The sequence below is a fragment of the Branchiostoma belcheri genome, unplaced genomic scaffold (assembly GCF_001625305.1).
Source record: "Branchiostoma belcheri isolate BF01 breed outbred unplaced genomic scaffold, Haploidv18h27 scaffold19, whole genome shotgun sequence".
Taxonomy (NCBI): Eukaryota; Metazoa; Chordata; class Leptocardii; order Amphioxiformes; family Branchiostomatidae; genus Branchiostoma; species Branchiostoma belcheri.
Window position 1 is genome coordinate 2,115,764 of NW_017803379.1, and position 19,565 is coordinate 2,135,328.

At 39.6% G+C, this 19,565-nt stretch overlaps 1 protein-coding gene across 1 annotated transcript in view; it reads left to right on the forward strand.

The window, feature by feature from the left end:
- The window catches only part of LOC109467929 (neurobeachin-like), a 144,644-nt gene that overhangs the window by 16,556 nt on the left and 108,523 nt on the right, over window positions 1-19,565 (forward strand). Inside the window, 10 exon segments of the mRNA XM_019766085.1 lie at window positions 5,411-5,515; window positions 9,583-9,709; window positions 11,128-11,228; window positions 11,412-11,507; window positions 11,883-12,004; window positions 12,233-12,359; window positions 13,589-13,708; window positions 17,926-18,072; window positions 18,264-18,320; window positions 18,596-18,763. Coding sequence (XP_019621644.1) covers window positions 5,411-5,515; window positions 9,583-9,709; window positions 11,128-11,228; window positions 11,412-11,507; window positions 11,883-12,004; window positions 12,233-12,359; window positions 13,589-13,708; window positions 17,926-18,072; window positions 18,264-18,320; window positions 18,596-18,763 — 1,170 coding nt within the window.

Below are 19,565 nucleotides of genomic sequence, written 5' to 3' on the forward strand. Positions count from 1 at the left end.
TAAAAGTAAAACCACCATATACTTGCAACCTATCACTTGTTTCAAACATTGAGATGCATTGGCTTGTTACCTAACAAATATCTTTCCATGTTCTCTCAAAGTTTCTGGTAACCAGAGCATTTGTCATCCAAGATGAAAAGCTCATACTCTGTGTGCCCTTCTGTATTTTACTGATCAAATGGTTGTGTCACAGCAAGCTAATTTCTTGTTGGGAAGTTTTTTATTAGCATGAAATATGTATTGTGACACATTATGAGGAGAATGATACATTGGAGCCATTATTTTTAAAAGCATTCTTGTTTGATTAATGAATACCATGGAACATGATGCATAATGTAATTGTGTCTGTGTTGTACTGGAAATATTTTTTGATGAGACTAAATTGTAGCAGTCTTGGTAAATTGTCACAACCCTGTTCATGGAAAACACATTGTATGTGTGGTAAGGCTATTCATACAAGCAGTCACTGTTTTTGACAATTATTGATAGGCATATTCAAATTATTGGGAGGCACTCACTGGTTGTGGCAATTGTCAAAATTTCCCATTTTATAGTATTCAAGTTCTTTTACAGGACTGTAATTGTGAGCTGTGAAACCTTGCCAACTATAACTTATTAAGTAGTTTCTATATAAAAGTGAAGAGAGTCTGCAAGTATTAAAAAAGTAACTTCTAATTAAAATTACTGTGGTCATCTTCAGTGAAACAACCCTTGCCATGGGCACTTAAAGTCTGCATTAATTACTTTGTGCTGAGGGACATGTACGGCCAGCGAGGCTTGCAGACAAGATTAATTTGTCTGGTTCAGAACCCCCATGGTCCCAACCTCTAGAGTACAATGACTTTGGTTCCTGATCTCTCCACCAATAAGATTTCCTGAAGCATGCAGACCACACCTCGAGGTCAGCAGACGCATGTCCCAATTCCTCGGATTAATTAGACAGACCCCCGTGTTTTCATTAGTCTTACCCTAATCCACTCTTGAAGTTACCACAATTTACCATTACGTATTGTTTCGCCCTCGGAGAACAGTGTCCGAGCGGGGCTGGCCTCCTCGAAAATCAATAAACTTAAAGCAGGGGTGTAAGGAATGTGAATGGACAGGGCAGCAGGGCCAAGTGTGCAACCATCATTGCTTCATGTGTAGTTCAGTATTGTAGGAATCCCACAGGACTTCTGTAGACTGGAATTGGAAGTGTGCAGAGGATGTCTTCTCCTTTGTAAAGTTTGGCAAGAGACACTTCCATAATGTAGACTATAATGTATATTTCAGGAGGTCAAAACACGCTGAAGGCAGTAATATAATGACACAAAATGGCTGCCTGCAACCTCTAGACGAAATTGGAATTTTAAAACCTTTGTGCAGGCCAGAAAAAATATAAAATTCTTAGATATAAAATAAATGTACTAAGTCTTATAAAAGATAACATCATCATATGATATATCATATTCCTTTTTACATTCAGTGTTTACAAAGTACCTGACTCCACGATACCTGTAGTCATTTAATACGCTGCATATACTAGTGCCTCGTAACAAAAGACACTTTCCCATAGATTTCCTTTCATTAATTTGTGGAGGGGAGGTTTCCTTTTCCATTAATAACTGCGACACCAGCTGTCAGTAACACAATGCACCAGATATTCACACTGCATGATTGGACCATTGCCAGATCATAACACAGTGGTTCATATTGAGGTTCCGTATGTGTTTTTTTAGGTTTGAATCATTAATGCTATTTTACATGGGAAAGATTGGAATGTACTACTGATATTGTACTGCAGGGGGATTATGGCGGTGCCAAAACAGTTTCACAATACAGACATAGAGTGTTCTAAATTGTGATCTCTCAGGGCTCAAAATATTGGGTGCATATCATATGCACCTTGGGACACCCAGAACTGGAGCAGTGTATTGTAGCTTGAAGTTGAATGCCTACATGTATATGCTAAGTCTTAAGATAGGCAAAGGTTATTTATGGATATGGCAGCCACTGCATCCCTGCATATATCGGCTGATTGATGTAGATAAAAATACACGCCACTCATTTGTTTATGGTGATTGTTTGCTTAGCATTCTTCTTAATTTTATGTCTGTAACGTTTATGGATATTACTTTGAGATGAAAGTAGCAGTTTATTTTGGTATTTGTACATTGGATGAGATAATGATAAAGATGATGATAAAGAGCAGGGAAGAAACTTTTCATAATCAACTTGCATTTCAATGTGATGAAACAATCATACAATGTACAAAACAGCCATAATTTGTGGCAAATGCACAGTTAATGTCTGTGACATTATATTTATATCATGTTTTGTATAAGAGGAATTCAAAGAAATCTGATCTTCATATGCACTTAAAGCTATACAAATGATAGCTTAAGCATGAAGTTTACAACACTGTATAGATGTTTTGTAGATAGAATTTCAAGCCCTCTAACCAGGATATAGCTTCCATAATTGCCTTCTTTCTACATAAGCCTGTGCCCTTGGAGATACCAGTGTGCAAGAACCATTGTCAATAGGTATACATACATAGATTACACACCCCAGTGCTCCAGCCAATTTCACTGCTCTTCATGCAGAAAATGCCAGACTCCTGTACTCCTAGGTACCAAAACCTTTAACCTTTTGAATAATGAGTTAAACCAATGCAGTTGTGGTAAATATTGTAGTGCATAACAAGTGGAAGGTTAAACTTATCAACTTACGTCTGACAAAAAAAGATTTAAAAAACAAGGATAAGTTTATTGATAAAGCAAAATGTCAAGTGTGAAATTCGTTTTCAAGATAAATATTTCTAGCTGTAATGACAATTTTTTGTCGCTCTATTTTATCACCAGCAAAAATTTTGGCCTTGTAGGGTAGAACACTTACATCCACCTACATGAAACAAATAGTATCCGAGAGATCTTCTCTAAGGTATGCAATTTCAAGCCTAGGCACTTGATCCAAGTTTCCGTTTCCTCCGCTAACTTTCCATGGTCCAATAAGCTGGCAGATCTCCCAGTTTGCTCTGTAGGATCTCCTTCCACATATGGGCATTATATTGTTTCTGTAGAGCTCAGCCATGAACAGGAGAAAGCTGGGAATATATAGCTGCTGGAGTTAATGGTTTAATGTTTCAGTTTTATGCCGAGTACCATCTATATTGAAAGCCTTGCCATCCCTCCAATAGGCTCGTACTATACGTAATATGCTGGAAGTTTATTTCAATGCTTTTCTTGAGAGAGACTTAGTATATTGTTTCTAGTCTTCCTTCTTTACAATCTTCTTCCTTCCCCTTTGGTTTTCTGGTTGCCCGTTAATTATCTAATTTCCATGTTATATTTGATACTACAAACAAATGTTTCAACTATGCTATGGGTAATCCACTTTTCTTCTACCCTTTCTCATTGAACAAAAACCCATCTTACCAACACATCAATGAGTGAGTACCACATGTTGTAGGCAGCTGGTCCTGTACCACTTGATGTGTTTGATAATTCTAATTGGAGATTATTTGTGAGCTAACCATGTTGGTTTGCCACCTTCATTATTCTAAAAACAGGTGCATTTTGCTACGTAACTGTACGGTGATGCAAGCATGCAGATGTCAGTCATACTTGCCAGCTAGGAAGTAAAAAAAATTGGCCAATGACTGTCAAAGAACAGCAGCTTTTGATTCAAATGACTCTAATCTTCAAATCTCCAACAGATGGAAGGTCTGGGTCTGTTTTACCCAATTTTTAAAGGCTCTTTATGTCTATTTCTAGTGGCCCATGACCAGTAGAAAGATTAATGAAAGAATTAAAAGCACATGTAAAACACTGACCTGGACCCTACATCTGCTTAGAGATAAGCAATCTTTGCCAGTGCCATGACCTGTCAATCTCAGTAGGATTCCTCAGGCTCCGCCCACCAAAGTGTAGCAGGTGTCCCATTTTGTAGGATTGACCTGTGGTGACCTGGTATTATTCTAGGGAAGTCTGGGCTCTCAGGAGCTTCATGCCTCAGAAGCTCTGGCCAGACAGAGTATTGCTTTGATATATGTGGCCAATTATGCAAACTGTACTTACATGTCATTTTAATGGCAGTTGCACATTGTAACTTGTGCAACAAGCAATTATAATCATCGTTTAATCATACATCCGATTAACCCCTTCTAGAAGCTTCTTGATCTTGTAATGAATTGTAATGAATCTTCTTACAAATACACTATACACAGAAAGTTGTACCTAATGCCTTTTTTGTACTCTTAGAAATCTATCACTTGGAGCTACTTCCTCCTTATCAGAGTTGCTTTTTGGTCTCAAATTTGTATTGGGCATACATCATTACATGAGTACATGTACATGTAAGGTTAGGCAGTAGTGAGATTACCCTGTTCATACTGCAGCATGTTTTAATCTACACAGAACAAAAGCAAGACCTTTATTCATTCACTTAGGCTTTCATTGTGTCAAAGGTGACTAACACCATCACATACTGCATTCTACAGTGCTATTATGTAAAGGCAATGGCCTCCCGTAGGCCTGAAGCTAACCAGAGTTTCTCCTGGATTATCCACCATTATTTTCATGCTTCCAGCAAAAGAGAAAGTCTTTTAGCAACATTACCTGAGGCAAAACCTAACAGCCCATTTGTTATCACCTTTATAGACATTTCTGAAGTTCATAATGGGTTTCCTTAAGACCACAGGGTGATAACTTATCTCTGAGTTCCTTCAGGGTGTTTTCAGTGCTACATTCTCTGCTGTATGTTTCATTTATGGTTGTTCTCGGGGGGTTTCTCCATTGCCAGACAAACCAAGGTGGGGAGCCCAAAGGGTAGACACCTTCGTTAATGGAGGCACTGATCTCCACAGGCAATTGTCACTCCTGACATGTAGGAGTGTAGAGAGACTTGGAATGGGTGTCTTGAAAGGGCATTAATAATACACAGAGTGGTAGACATTATGCTAATACATTGCTGCTGGTATATAAAACCTACTGACTTGCCCTTCTCTGTTGCAGTGTGTATTTCATTTCAGAATAGGGGATACAGCTGGAAGTCTACGTCTATACCCTTGTGTTCAGATTTCTGTTATGATATACAGTGTACAGCCTTTGGTGTTGTAGCCAATGTATTATGATGTTAAATTCTTATTCTGTATTGTATACAGCCCCCGATATTGGATAGAAACATTGAAGTGTCTGACCTTGGTGCTGAACTCACTGTTATACTGCTGTTGTATCACATGCTGATAGCAGCAGAGTTTGTGTTGAAATTGGCAACAATTCTAGGTGAAAACTACAGAATAAGTGATGAAAATATGTCTGGGATATGCCATTATTATACATTGTAAGTTACGAATGACAATAACCATGTGATGACATGTTTCTGCCAGGACTGCCAGAACCGTATTTAACATTCCTGTTTTATGTTTCAGCTGGTGGGAGGGAAGTTTGACCTTGAGGTGAACTTCATCATTAAGGAGCCGGAGAGTATTCTGCACATGTTAGAACTGCTGGATAACTGTTCAACCACCCTGCAGGTAAGCCGGGCATTCTGGGTAACTTCTGGAAACAAGATGGCCGACAATGGCGGTGTATGAACTGTAGGAAGACTTACAGACATTAAAGTAGACATAACAAACAAATACATGAAGAAGCTCCATAATTTCTTTCACAACAACATTCTTACAGTAATACATTGAAACATCGCTTGTCAACCACAGAATAATGTTCAATGGCTACAGTGGCTGCATTGTACTCATAACTTGGAAGAAACTGGAAGAAGATATTATAGCCCAGAATACTGAGAAAACAGCTAACAACAGGCTTAGTATGCCACAATAACCTACTTTATATCTGCCACTTTTCATGTGATTTCATCTTTTCGCCTTCAAAATAATTGTAATGGATAGGATTTCTTCTGGCAGAGTGGTTGTCCCCTTTTATCACAGTTTATTGTGTTTGCCTTTCTGTGCATAATGCATTTAGGTCACCACAATGTTAGATGTATCAGAAACAATGTGTGCTGACAGGTCAAGATTCAGACATTCTTGGCTTATTTGAACATCATTTCAGGATGTATAGTTTAGGGGAATTTCTCCACTACCATGCTGTAGGCTATTGCTGAGTGAATATTAAATTTACAGCTTTTTAGGGGGGAGGGGGTCAAAGTCAATGGGGCAGTACACAGGCAAATAGGCAGTTCTTTTGCTCAATTCTGACAAATACACCCCTCAAATCGGGAGATATAATCGAATGCCTTTGAAACATGTCATGAACCATGATGTATCAAGATCTTTGATTAAATCCATGCCCTTCCAGTCACAGATAAAATGGTCTTATTCGGCAAAATGGGGGCATTTGGGTTACGGATTTTGCCCTTGGTACAGGCCCCATACAATAAAGCAAATAACGTCCCATCACTGCTGAGCTTCTCTCGGCACTTATTCTCCCAGAAATGGGACACTACGGAACCCTGCCAAGTTCCATCAATTTGCAGAATGTTCCAGTTCAGATTCCTAGATACTATTCAGTGCCCCGGTGTGCAATGGAATGTGAAAGGGCACATCCCAAGGATTCCTATGACCTTCAGTTAATCAATAGAGGAGCAAGGCTGCTCTCTTGTGTTGGTGATGAGGAAGATGTTTCCTTGCTGGTCGGGGGATTAAGGGCTGTCCATCATTTAGTAGGAATAGATAGGGATAGGGAAAGACCATTATACAGAGGGGGTAGTGCAAATCAGGGAATGGCCACTGCGCAATTGGTGCTGGTTGGGATCAGGGAGTGACCATTACATGCTAGGAGCTAGAGAATGGGACTAGTAGAGAGATAGGGAGCAACCATAAGACTAGGGGGGTGCTTGTAGGAATTAGGAAGTGACCATTGTAGAGGTGGAGCTGCTAAAGACTAGGGACTGACCACTGTACAATTGGAATTGCTAGGGATTAGGAAATAACCATGATTATAACATGGCATGTGGTGGGAATAGGAATGACCATAATGATTCTACATTGGGCTTGTAATTTGTACACGAAATTCTTTTGTCAAAGATACAAATGTATCCATTATCAATATGTTCAGTATGCAAAAGCTTACTTCTTTTCTTGTATTGATGAAATTTGCCAGCAACATTTTACCCATCTTGAAACGTGTCCTTCTATGTAGATATTCGGTCAATATACAGTACATTGACCTGGGATGCTGCAATACTTCATAGTAAGTGGCGCAAGTCACAAGGTAACATCACATGTAGGGAGCTCTAGAAACAGAAAGCAATCATGTATCAATGTCAGCTAGTTAGAGTCAGATAACCAAAGAGTTGGTGATTTATAAAAGGGTTGGGGGTGAGCAGCACATGAGCTATTTGCTGCCAACCCTTATTTTAGACGACCCACTGAGTCGCAATATTGACAATAATCTCTTTGGTCACAGAAGGTCAAGAATTACGTACACCTATTGGCATCTTTTGTTGATTTTGTGCTCTGTGGAGTTTCAAAGATTGTATTCACACCTGGGGGAAACGAAATGATTCAAGACATTTTAGTAATGTTTTTTCATAAACACAAGCTGACAATATTGTTGAAGGAAGGGTTGTATAAGGAATAATCTGGAATGTATTCATGAACATGTTTAGCATGTGAGCTTGTACAAGTTTAAAAAATCATTTAGATGTTTCCATTTAGATGTTTCTTCTCATACCTCTTTTTCTTTGGATTCATGCATTGCATTTTTTTATTCAATTTCCAAAGCAATTTGTGCATTTTCACACCTGCAATCCTTCTAGTCCATTCATATACAGTATGATATTGTCATAATTGCCATCAACATCGACAAATCATTCATGTTTTTGGTTCATTATACATTTAAAGAGGGGGAGCCAATGTCCTCTTATGAAATGATGTCACTGATTACAACACCTTGAGATGTCATATTTCTCATATGCCAAATACATACTGTAGTAATGCAGACCTTCAAACCATCTTCTCAATAATAGAAATCATTTACAGCATGTCAGTCAGTCAAAATGACTGGTACATTTGATATCATCCTGTGTTATGATTTCTTATCAAACCTTGATACACACATGTAATGTACATGTAATGACAGTCAACCATACTTGCTTCCATTCTTTCTTTGCTGCTCATTCCAAATGTCAGCAGGTACGTATACAGCAGAAGTTGTCTCCATCGATCACCACTGACCTGCACCCCGTCTGCTGTGTGTCCTGTCTCTGGACTCCGCTTCTGAACCTTGACACCTGTTTCCAGCACCTGTTTCTAACCACCTTCACCTGCTTTCAGCATCTGTTTTAACCACCTTCACCTGCTTTCAGCACCTGCTTCAAGCATCTGTTTCTAACTGCTTCCACCTGTTTCCAGCACCTGTCACAGCACCTACATTTCTAACCACCTTCTATCCTACTTTGTGCCTGAACCAGTACCCTGATCTTACGTTGAATGAAAGACCTTCATTGTACATTTATACAAGCTAAGTACAGGTCATGTATAAAGCACAGTGATACATGACATCTTGCTAATATATAAAACTTACAGAGATATCTAAATCTGTTGTAAACTTTGATGGACTGTGTATGGAGTATTGACCAAATTGAGACTGAAGTGTGGAAAAATTGTTCAGCTTTGAAATGAGCCAATCTGATGTTTTCAGAATACTGTTTTAATGTTTCTTCCCAGAAACGTCTGTCCAAAGATGAGCCTAATGTCTGTATTACTGCTCCGTTGAATGAAAATCATGGAAAGTGTATAGAACATTTGGTTTGAATTCTGGACCATTTGAAGGGGTTCTTATGCTATATACATGTAGTAACAATCTCCATAAAGAGCACCACTGTTCTTTAGTCTTCTGAAAATTCCATACTCTCAGCTATTTCTTGTCTCCAGAAATGCTACACATGTAATCTAAAGACTTCAGTCTGCTTCCTTACCCCGTACTTCTGTAAAGACTTTGTGTGCACATGATGTTGTGATGTTTTGATATCTTGAATCTACAAGGTTATGTGACATGGTGCTCTGGTTGTTTCAGTCTTGTCTTTACAACAACGTACAACGTACTTCAGTCTGGTTTCATGATTGTGCAGTACATGTAAATGTCAGTCTTTACAACGTATCAGCTTTTTGAAGTAGTTAGATATTACCAAGTTCTAATTATAGCTACATTATCAAGATTTTTCACTCTTACTGATTTGTAAATGCTTCTTGTCAGTACTGTTGAAGAAATTATGGATACATTTCACTGAACAGATCCATATAGAAAAGTGATGACTATACGAAATGAAAGATTTTTAGAGTAGGCAGCTTTTTATGTGCAAGCCACAAAGTAGTTAGATTAGAAAATAGATATGCCAACCTTGTTTCGGTTTCTTTTAAGTGTGTTGTGAACTAATCATGCTGTTAATAACATACCAATGTATTACCTCCTACCCTTCAATTTCTTGCCTATATTTGGTATAAATTTGATTCTCCATTTCACTACTGTACTTTTGGGGAACAGCTCTATAACACGCTAACAAATATATTATGAGTAGTCTACATGTAGTTCCTAGAATAAATCTAGAGTCCAGTACTTATTTTCTGTGTCCGTGGTGCAGGCTGAGATCTGGAGCATGTTTAACGCTATCCTGAGGAAGAGCACCCGTAACCTGCAGGCCTGTACCGAGGTCCATCTCATTGAGAAGATCCTGCAGAAGCTGCCCAGCACAGACGACATGATCGCAGGTGAGGACAAGTTCTGTACGTGGACAAGTTCCTCTGATCTTTTGTCATTTTCTACTGCAGTACCCTGGTGGTTAACAGCCAACTTCCAGTAGGGTTAAAACTCAGCCTTGATGCTGCATGGCTCACAAATTTGATGACATTGTCCATATCAAAGGCACAAGATGACATGGAAAAGCTATGTACACTCTATTAGCCATATTTCTGTCTGTTCTGCAAGGCTGAGATGGAATGAAACTGGAAGTTGACTTGTCCCGCTGTTCTCTCTCTGATGTTTTATGAGAGAGGTACAGAAGAATCATGGAATTATGTATAATTTATCTTTCTTATGAAAATCAGCATTCTTTCTCAAGAGTTCAGCAAATTGGTAATGTCCATCTGTAGTCTGAGGGTCACAGGTGCGTTGTGGGAAATGTAAAGATGCTTTTTACTTCTTGCCTGGAATTAGTAAGTGAGACGTAATTTCTTTCCTCCTCTGCAATGTGGTAGTGTATTTTTGTTAATGGGTAATTTGGGTACAAGGTTACACATTAGAAAACCCAAGAGGATAAAGGTAACGATTCTGCATACTAGTGGTACAAGGTTAATCTGTACATTGTATTTTACTGTCTGGGTTCAAGGTAAGGTTTCTTATTAACATTGCTAACACAAACATGATGTGGGGAAAAACAAACAAACAAACAAACAAGAAAAACTGACTCCTGAATATGATATTTTTTGCATTGTGAAAGAAGGTGCTTGTCCTAGCTGGACTGCCTGATTATTATTATTGAATGGAATATTTATTAAGCATATTGTAATTCTGTTAAAAACTGGTGATAGCACTGTCGACACTTACTAACATGGTTACTCAGCACTTAAGCGCCATTTTGTGGTACACTGTGTCCATTTTAACTTGGTACAAGAACCATCATTGTAATGCATTATAGATAAGGGTGACTCAATTAGAAGGACTAAATGGCAATTTGGCAGAGTGTCAGAGATCTAATTGCCTTGAATTGCTCTGATTAATTGAGAAACACTTCAGACATCACTGTGAATTAAGCCATGAAGTCAGAACCAAAGTAACTTCAATGGTATTTTTTGTGTGCAAAGCAAGGGGCTTCAAGACGTTTTAACATGATTGGCAAAAGCAGTATAGTCCTGTAGTTCCAACATCATATATGAGAAAAGCATGTATAGACCAAAGTTTCTAATTGGTATGCTCACAGTTTTGTTGCCTACATTTCAGGCTATAAAAAAAGCTGTTAACATGAAATCTGCACTGTGAGACCTTCATGTTACCTCATGGTATCCTCTGAGGTTTAAACATCCAGATGCTTCGTCCCATGAAAAATCAAGTGGTTATGAATCCTGGGAACAATTTTGACCTTTTTATAATGGATATATTGACCTCTACCTTGGCGCCCCCCTCCCCACAGACCTGTTGGTGGACCTACTGGGCGTGCTGGCCAGTTATAGCATCACAGTCAAGGAACTCAAGATACTGTTTGGTATGCTGAAGGGAGACAAGGGAACTTGGGTAGGCTGACTTATAGTATTCTGCTGTCTTTAATAATTTGCTGACACGTGTCTAACCCTAGACATGCCAGGATTAAATAAAATAACCATACCAATATGTACATTTTGTCTGGCTTTCAAATTGCATGTCCAAATTTCAAAAATACTATTTTGTGACTTTTTTTCTGTATTTGTCTCCACCAAGCCTGTACATGCAGTCAAACTGCTGAAGGTCCTGAGACAGATGCCACAGAGACATGGGCCTGACACATTCTTCAACTTCACAGGGAGACACGGCTCTGTAAGTAAAAGTCTTACCGGTATCTGTTCCTTACAGCTGACACTATCGGCAGTCCTCATATATAATAAAAGCAATAACTGCAGTCCTCTTATAAAAGCAATGAAACATTCTAAGGTCATTTTACTTCCTCAAATAATGACTGTTTGAATTTTTTTGTTCAAATTTGTATGTGCATACATTGTAATCATCATCTCGACAGTAGTGAACCATTTCAAAGCGAGGATGATACAGAAGGAACTTTTCTGCATTTGCTCACTAATGTAGACCTTCTAATAAAATGTGCATTTTCCCAGTGATGCACACACTGGATTTGCTGGTGACACGCTCATTTTTGCCATGTCATTGCCTTGACTTGCACCTGTATGTCCTTACCAGGCCATTGCCCTGCCACCGCTGGCCAAGTGGCCGTACCAAAGCGGCTTTACCTTTAACAGCTGGTTTCGCATGGATCCGCTTAACACCATAAACGTGGACAGGGAGAGACCATACCTGTACTGGTAAGTTTTACCTGTAATATTTAAACCCATGTATGTCCAAAAAAGATCAGGAAGACGTTTGTAGTGTGCCTTTTGCTACTGATGCAGAATATACCTAAATCATAAAAACTGCTCAGTGGAAAGTTTATTGTGCCCATATTAGAAAAAGCTTTGTAGCAGTTTTTGTTGCATGACACCTAACTTCAAGGATTTATCTTGGTGGTAAAAATGATTCCCCTTTTCTCCTAGTTTCCGGACCAGTAAGGGAGTTGGATATTCGGCACACTTTGTCGGGTCATGCCTGATTGTCACTGCTCTGAAGGCCAAGGGCAAGGGATTCCAGCACTGTGTGAAGTACGACTTCCAGCCTAGAAAGGTGAGTCTTAGACAGAAAAAAGGAGTGGTCCATCGGCAGAAGACAAAATGTAATGAACTTCATATGAGGTAATCCTGACCCATTATTGACCCATACTATATTGGATTGTTCCTGATTGTGATTTCATTTTTCGTCATTGAGGGACCTTTTGTATGCCAAAGGTGAAAACATAGTTTATGGGGCCAGCCATTGGAATTTTGTTGCTTCTCCTCCTAGCCAGACTTTGTTGTACCAGCCCCAGCACAGGTTTACTTATGAATCTTGCAGGATCACTGAAGAATCCCAGACACACGACATTACCAAGTAAAATTATTCTCCTGTAGGCGAGGGGTTCAAAGAGTCACACTATTTGCAAAACAACACACACATGCTTTAGAGCACACCTGGTGCGGGCTGGAGGATTTCATTTGGAAGGCTGCAAGCACAGTATCACTGAATTTAAAGCAGTTCATGTCAAAATAGAAAAGGTGAGAATACATGATGTAGTGTATACCACCTTTGTCTGGTATTGTAAAATTTTCCCTAATGTTACCCAAATTTTGTTATTATTGACAATTTGGTTGTATGATATACATTTGTACTTTGCTACAGGCATGTTTCGATTGTTCTACATTGGTTGACCCCATAAAAGTTTTATGCCAGTAATTTCCCAGTAGTGGTGTCCCCATGTTTCATAGATTTTTGCACATTGCTTACAGTGCTAGTTGTCCCTGGGGATATCAATAGCTAGCCCGTCAAATTCATTAAGAATACCAATAACTTAGAAAGTAGGACAAAGATTGTGTTTAAAAGGTCAAAAAGTGACTTTGGATTTTCCCCCAGACCTTCTGTCCTGCTAAGATTAGTAAGACATCTAAAAGGCAGGTCATGTGGTACATTGTATGTGTGCCTAACTAACTAAATTTTGATCATGGTCTGTCCTCTACAAACTTTCTATGTTGAAATGGCCTTTTTGTGAAGCACTGTTGTGTATAAAGAGGTTTTTGTCACATATCAAATAAAGAGAAATACATAACCCTACAGTGCTTGTGCTAATACTCAAGGCATTGGATAAAGCACCAAAGCTATAAAGGTGCATTAATTCTCTATGGACACTTCATATTAAACAAAGCTTATTCATTATGTACATACTCATCATGATGAGATACAATGTAACTACAGCAAATCTCTGACGTTTCCTAATGGAATAATAACAATATTGTGCTTTTTCCCATTCTCCTCCTACACAGTGGTACATGGTGACCATTGCACACATCTATAACCGCTGGAGGAACAGTGAACTGAAGTGCTACGTGAATGGGAAACTGGTGTCATTTGGGGACATGGCCTGGCACGTCAATACTAGCGACGTAAGTACACGTCTTTCAAGATTCACAAGCTGTATCTGTTTCTGTATAGCCGGTGTAAACGCCCCTTGGTGTAACAAGCCAGCTTTGCAGACACGTGGCGCAGCTGTGGCTGGCTATATTACACTGAACAACTTGTGATGACACCTAACCCTTGACCATCTAACTCTAGACATTGTTTAAAGCTATCTAGTGAGGGTGTGCCTACTGTACTTTTTGGCAGTGAGTTCCACTGTACAATGTTCTAAGGAAAAATGAGTTTTTGAACTCCCCAATCCTTGGTTGATAACTCTGGTACTTGAAGGCCTGACAATCCTACTGGTGTTACATCATTAGGTCACACCAATTTTATTTGTTCCTTCTTGGATTTAAAAAGTAATAATGCTTAATAAAAAAGTATGATAAAAAACGGAACACAAAAGTATCCCTGTAAAATGCACTAGTTCGTAAATTTACTTTCTCCCACTTCGCTCACAAAATATAAGTTTTAAGTCATTTGTATATATATTGGTAATGATAATCTTGTAGACAGGACATTTCCCTTAATCTGTTATTAGTTCTAGATAAGAGGCTATCATAGATATTTTACTGACTCTCAGTAAGCTCCTCAATCCACAAACATATGCTCGGCATGATGTGAGTCTAATTAAATAGGGATAGATGTTTTGTGGATCATGTACAGAGACTGCTTTTACGATAACAGGATTACTTCAAGTTGATTATGTTGCTTTGATTGTTTTTATGAAAATGAGTATCTGATCCTTTGAGAGGTAGAAATGTAAATTATATATAGACAAACTGAAGCCATGTTTATGCTGCAATTTGTGAAAATAAGACTGCACTAATTCAATATCTTGTTCAACCTCCTTTTTGTAATTGGTCAAAACAGAAAGTGTTTTTCTCTAGCATCATGAAGATTGAAAAGCTACAATACTTGAATTGTCCTACATTTTGTACATACATGTATGTGCCAAGGACAATGAGGAATTATGTCCTCTTTGTACCTTTGCAACAGCTACTATCAAGACCTTGACTGTGTATCATGTATGTTCACCCCAAAAATTTGTCACTTCTACATGGCCTAGGAATAAAATCTACATGATGTTTCATCCAGTAGAATGAAACCTACATGTAGTTAAACTTGACACCTAGTTACACTTGACACCTCCATTTTACATTCCAAAATGACGTCATTAAATAAACTTCCAATATCATCACCTTTCATCAGCATCACCACAAAATTCTTCATTTTTATGTGGAGGAAGACGATTCAAATCCCCAATCCCCCCGAATGTATAACTATGTAATTCCTGGGATGCAGCATCCATTAACATGACATGAGCTGTGCCTGATTGATTTTTCATGGGTTTGTGAGATGGAAAATTGCAGGCGTTGTCCTGGTTTATTGCATGAGACAGCTGCGATCTCCTGTCCCTGCTCGGTGAATGCCACAGGAACGTACAACTGATTGGATCTAAATGAGAATTTGCATCTGTCACTGCTGTTTGGATAGAACCTGATAATATCAATATAACACCAATATAGCAAGCCATCATGCCACTAGTACCTCTGTTGCAATATCATGAAGCTGAATTTTAATATTGGGACTGCATACCAGTACATGTATGTGCATGTGCGTGATACTGTATATCATGATTTTCAGGCTAAACATGTTCACCATAAAAGGCACCAGAAAAAAAGACAAAATGTTATGAGCAATTTTCTGCAGGACCTGTTTTATATTTATTGCTTAAATACCTTAAATGTTTTATTAAAACATATCTAGAGTTTCAGGTAAATGCTTCTAAATGCAACAATAATGTTGTAAATTCATTATATCAGTGTTTGAGTCTAACCTTTAAATGTATATCTGTATTTTATAAAAATTGACCCAAAATGATGTCACAGTCTTATATACCCTCTTGTATATCATCAATTATACTCAGCCCAAGGCAACTTCCCAGCCACCAAGGCCATACATGTAATTCAGATGATACACTGGTATACAATCCTGATTAACCTACTTATTGCACCCTGGGAATGAAAAATCAATGAAATAATGGTACATAGTGGGGAAGTATCATTGCCCTCAGCACTCTACAGCCCATACCTATTGGGAACCTGTTACGGGAAGACTTCCCTGTGTGAAATTCTGCACTGTTGGTACCATTACCTAACGGTTTATTAAGATAAGGTTCTTACTAATGGGACACCTCGTTAAGCTAAGGTCCCAATTACGCCGGTGCCCGTCGGGGATGTAGCCCAGGCTGGCCCCGGCCGGGTTCAGGAGTCGAGCGGGCATCGGCTGTCGTGGTCACAATTAAAAGTTTCCTTCAGTAGCATTTTGTTAGAAATTTGTCACCCTCTTTGGTCGGTATCCGGCAGGCACCCGGCAGGTACCCAGCAGATTCTCTGACGATGTCTTGTACTGACCTATACGTAATGCAGAATTCACGTATTTGTTGTGATCATTTGATCTGTGACGTCACACATTTTACCTGGGTTTACGAAGTACACACCTTTATTCTGTTCATCTGGTCTGTGACGTAAGAAATGTGTCCCGGTGGAATGCCGGCAACCGGAGGGGTACCTCTCGGTGTTCTCACGATGAGGTCACGGCGTCTTGTTGTCAGCGGGGCCGGGTAGAATTTAAATCAGAATTAAATTCTTATCGGGGCCCCGACGGGCCAAAAAATAGCCCTGTAGCCGCAGGGTGCCCCGCGGGGCCACGTCGGGGTCCCGCCCGAAAGTGGTAAAAAACAGCCCGGGAACTACCCGCCAGGGCCCCTTTTCCCAATTGGGACCTTAGCTGTAGTGGGGTGATGAGGATGTCAGCTGACGGATGCCCTATTGCCCCAGATAAAAATTGTCACACAGATGAGAGCAGTAAGTAAGACGACTTGATATGCAATAAGGATGTGTGGGTGTATAGGGTGTTAAGAGACTGCTATTTTCAAAGTTTTGTGTCCCGTACTTTCAAAATACATGCAGACGAATCGTAATAGCTGAAATAGGCTCCACATCCAATTGAGATACTAGGCTTTTCTCATGAGAGGAACCAGCTTAACGAAGTCTTAATAGGAATACCTGCAAGTAAGCGTCTAGCTAATACCCTTAAAGGGCAGAGGATGAATGTAGTTTACTCTGAATTGCTGAGACCCAGTTTTTGTGGCTGGTGTAACAACGTTAATGTGATGGTTTAGGTACAAACCATAAAGGACTGTAGGGAGGGGTGACATGGTGAGATTTTATCAAAGACTGCATAAAAATGATGGTAACAACAACATCTACAGGAGAAAGTTGACAGAGAAAATTCTAAACTTTACACAACCAGTCAAACAGGAGGTATGTCATTATAATGTTTCCATACAACCCCTCAACAATTTAATGGACTGTCCCACACTAGAATGCCATGTTATTGCTTAGGTAGACAAAAGTACCGTCCTGGTAGCCTTCAGGGAATTACCACTTACATCCCCCCCTCTGTATGGGTAATTGTTCACCCAATGGAAAATGTCAGAAGCAAGAGGGCGTTGGGAATAAAGGCCAGACTACAAATAGCAATTCTGAGCTAACTCAGACAATTTACAATGGCGTCCCTGACACCACGGAAAGGTCAGAGTGTGACCTTACTTCATGATATGCTTAATAATGGATTTTTGTAAGCTAGCGACATCCAGGAAGGATTGGAATGGAGCTAGTTTGTATAACTACTAGGGAGGGAAGATGTAGCTAGGAATTGTACGACATGCTAGAAAATGTACTTATTGTAACATTATATTCGAACACAGTAAGACAGTAGGGGAAGTCACTGTTTTTGCTGAAAATGGAATGTTGTGTTGTGGTATCTTTCCTTGGTGCTGAAAGTACAGTGTTGTGCACGGGCAGATTGTACTGTTCCTGCTAAAATGGACTGTTGTGGTATCTTTCCTTGGTCTGAAAGTATAGTTTTATGCACTGACAGATCTTTGGGTCATGAATGATTTAGGAAAAGTGCAAATAAAGCAAAATCACTACATTTGTGCAGGGAATGATTTGTTCACTAAGCTTTAGTACTTAAACAATGACTGCTAAGTACTATTGATGTACGTGTAATTCGTTGTACAAATTCAGTAACTGAACTATGTGTTGCAAGGAGGATTTTAAAGCTTATACTCATGGTAATTATGCAGAAACCACAACATGTTACTTGATGTTGTTGTGTTTTATTTTTCCTGTAGACATTTGACAAGTGTTTCCTGGGTTCGTCGGAGACAGCGGATGCTGACCGTGTGTTCTGTGGGCAGATGGGAGCTGTGTATGTGTTTGGGGAGGTACTGAGTGCACATCAGGTGTCAGCTATCTACCAGTTAGGACCTGGATACATGGTGAGTTAGCACATCCATTTCACATTGCAAGTATAGTTGTAGAATGGCTTATTTCTCTAGAACGACAGCCTAGTTGGGTCCCCAGGGCCATATTGTCATACTTGTCTACATATACAGAGACACATTATAGATATACTACTCTATCATGTTTGAATGTCATGAATATGAATATTTGTGCTTTTTCTCTTCAGAACCAGTTCAGGTTTGAGTCAGAGAGTGACCTGCTACTCTCAGATACCCATAAAAAGGTAAGTACTCATTCAGTCTGGATTATGCAATGTTATGCCAAATTTACATAAATGCTGCTTTTTAATGACACGCAGTACATGTTGTTTAGGCTGTTATTTGTGACATTGCATAACATTCCCCGAATCATCATCAAGGTTTGATGTAATTTTCTGAACATAGGAAGAAGCCGATCGGTAATGAGAAAGAACAACAAATCCTGGCCAACCATCTACATTTTGTATCCAACTGTTGTACATTACATATACATATACATGTACATCCTTTCCTTCCATAGTGTTTGTATGATGGGAAGCTGTCCTCCTGTATCGTGTTTACCTACAACCCCAAGGCCACGGACGCGCAGCTCTGTCTGGAGTCGTCACCGCGAGGAAACCCATCCTTCTTCGTGCACTCCCCCCACGCACTGATGCTGGCCGTCAGCACTGCTTCGAAGGTCGTGCTGGTGAGTGGGAGATAGAGGAAGAAATGAATTAATGAACAAATGAACGAACAAACAAACAAGTGAATACGCCAAAAAACAGTTACTCAAGCAACTGGATATGATTTTGAAAACGTCAGACGTTTCAGCTAGTATCCACTAGCTTTCGTCAGTGACTGAGAGACCAGAGGGGAAAGCAGGTTTATAAACACAACCTATTGATTGATATGCAAATAAAGTGAAGACAAGTTTTTGGAAGTCGAAAAAGGAACAAAAGTCAGACAAGTCAAGACAAGATGATGCAAATTAGTCTGAAAGCTCCTGTTATACGGAACAGGAGCTTAAGTGTTGTCTGTCCTCGGGGCTGGGAGTGCCAAATCCCAAGTGCCGGAAAGATTGACCCGTAGCCCCCCTTCCCTGTTGAGGGTGGGGTTGTACATTCTTTCATATATTGCCTCTTTAACACCCCGTTCCCACCAGCGTGTTTCGCGGTCTAAGACATCCGTGGACTCGAGTTTGAAAGAGTGACCCTGGTTGTGTTGTAGGTGGTGGAAAATAACTGAGGAGTAGCCGTTGGCACTAGGTCGGCAATGTTCTTTGTACCTTACTTTAAGCGGTAAGGTCGATCTTTCCGATGTAGGTGTTGTTACATTGGGCTCCTCACATTTGAGTCTGTAAATAACATTCGCCTTGGTACCCTTGTGAGGTCGGTCCTTAGGGTGTACCAGTCTTTGTCTGAGGGTTGAGTGAGGTTTGAAGTTAGTGGCTATGTTGAAGTTTTGGAAGATCCGTCGGAGTTTCTCAGATACTCCTTGGACATACGGAA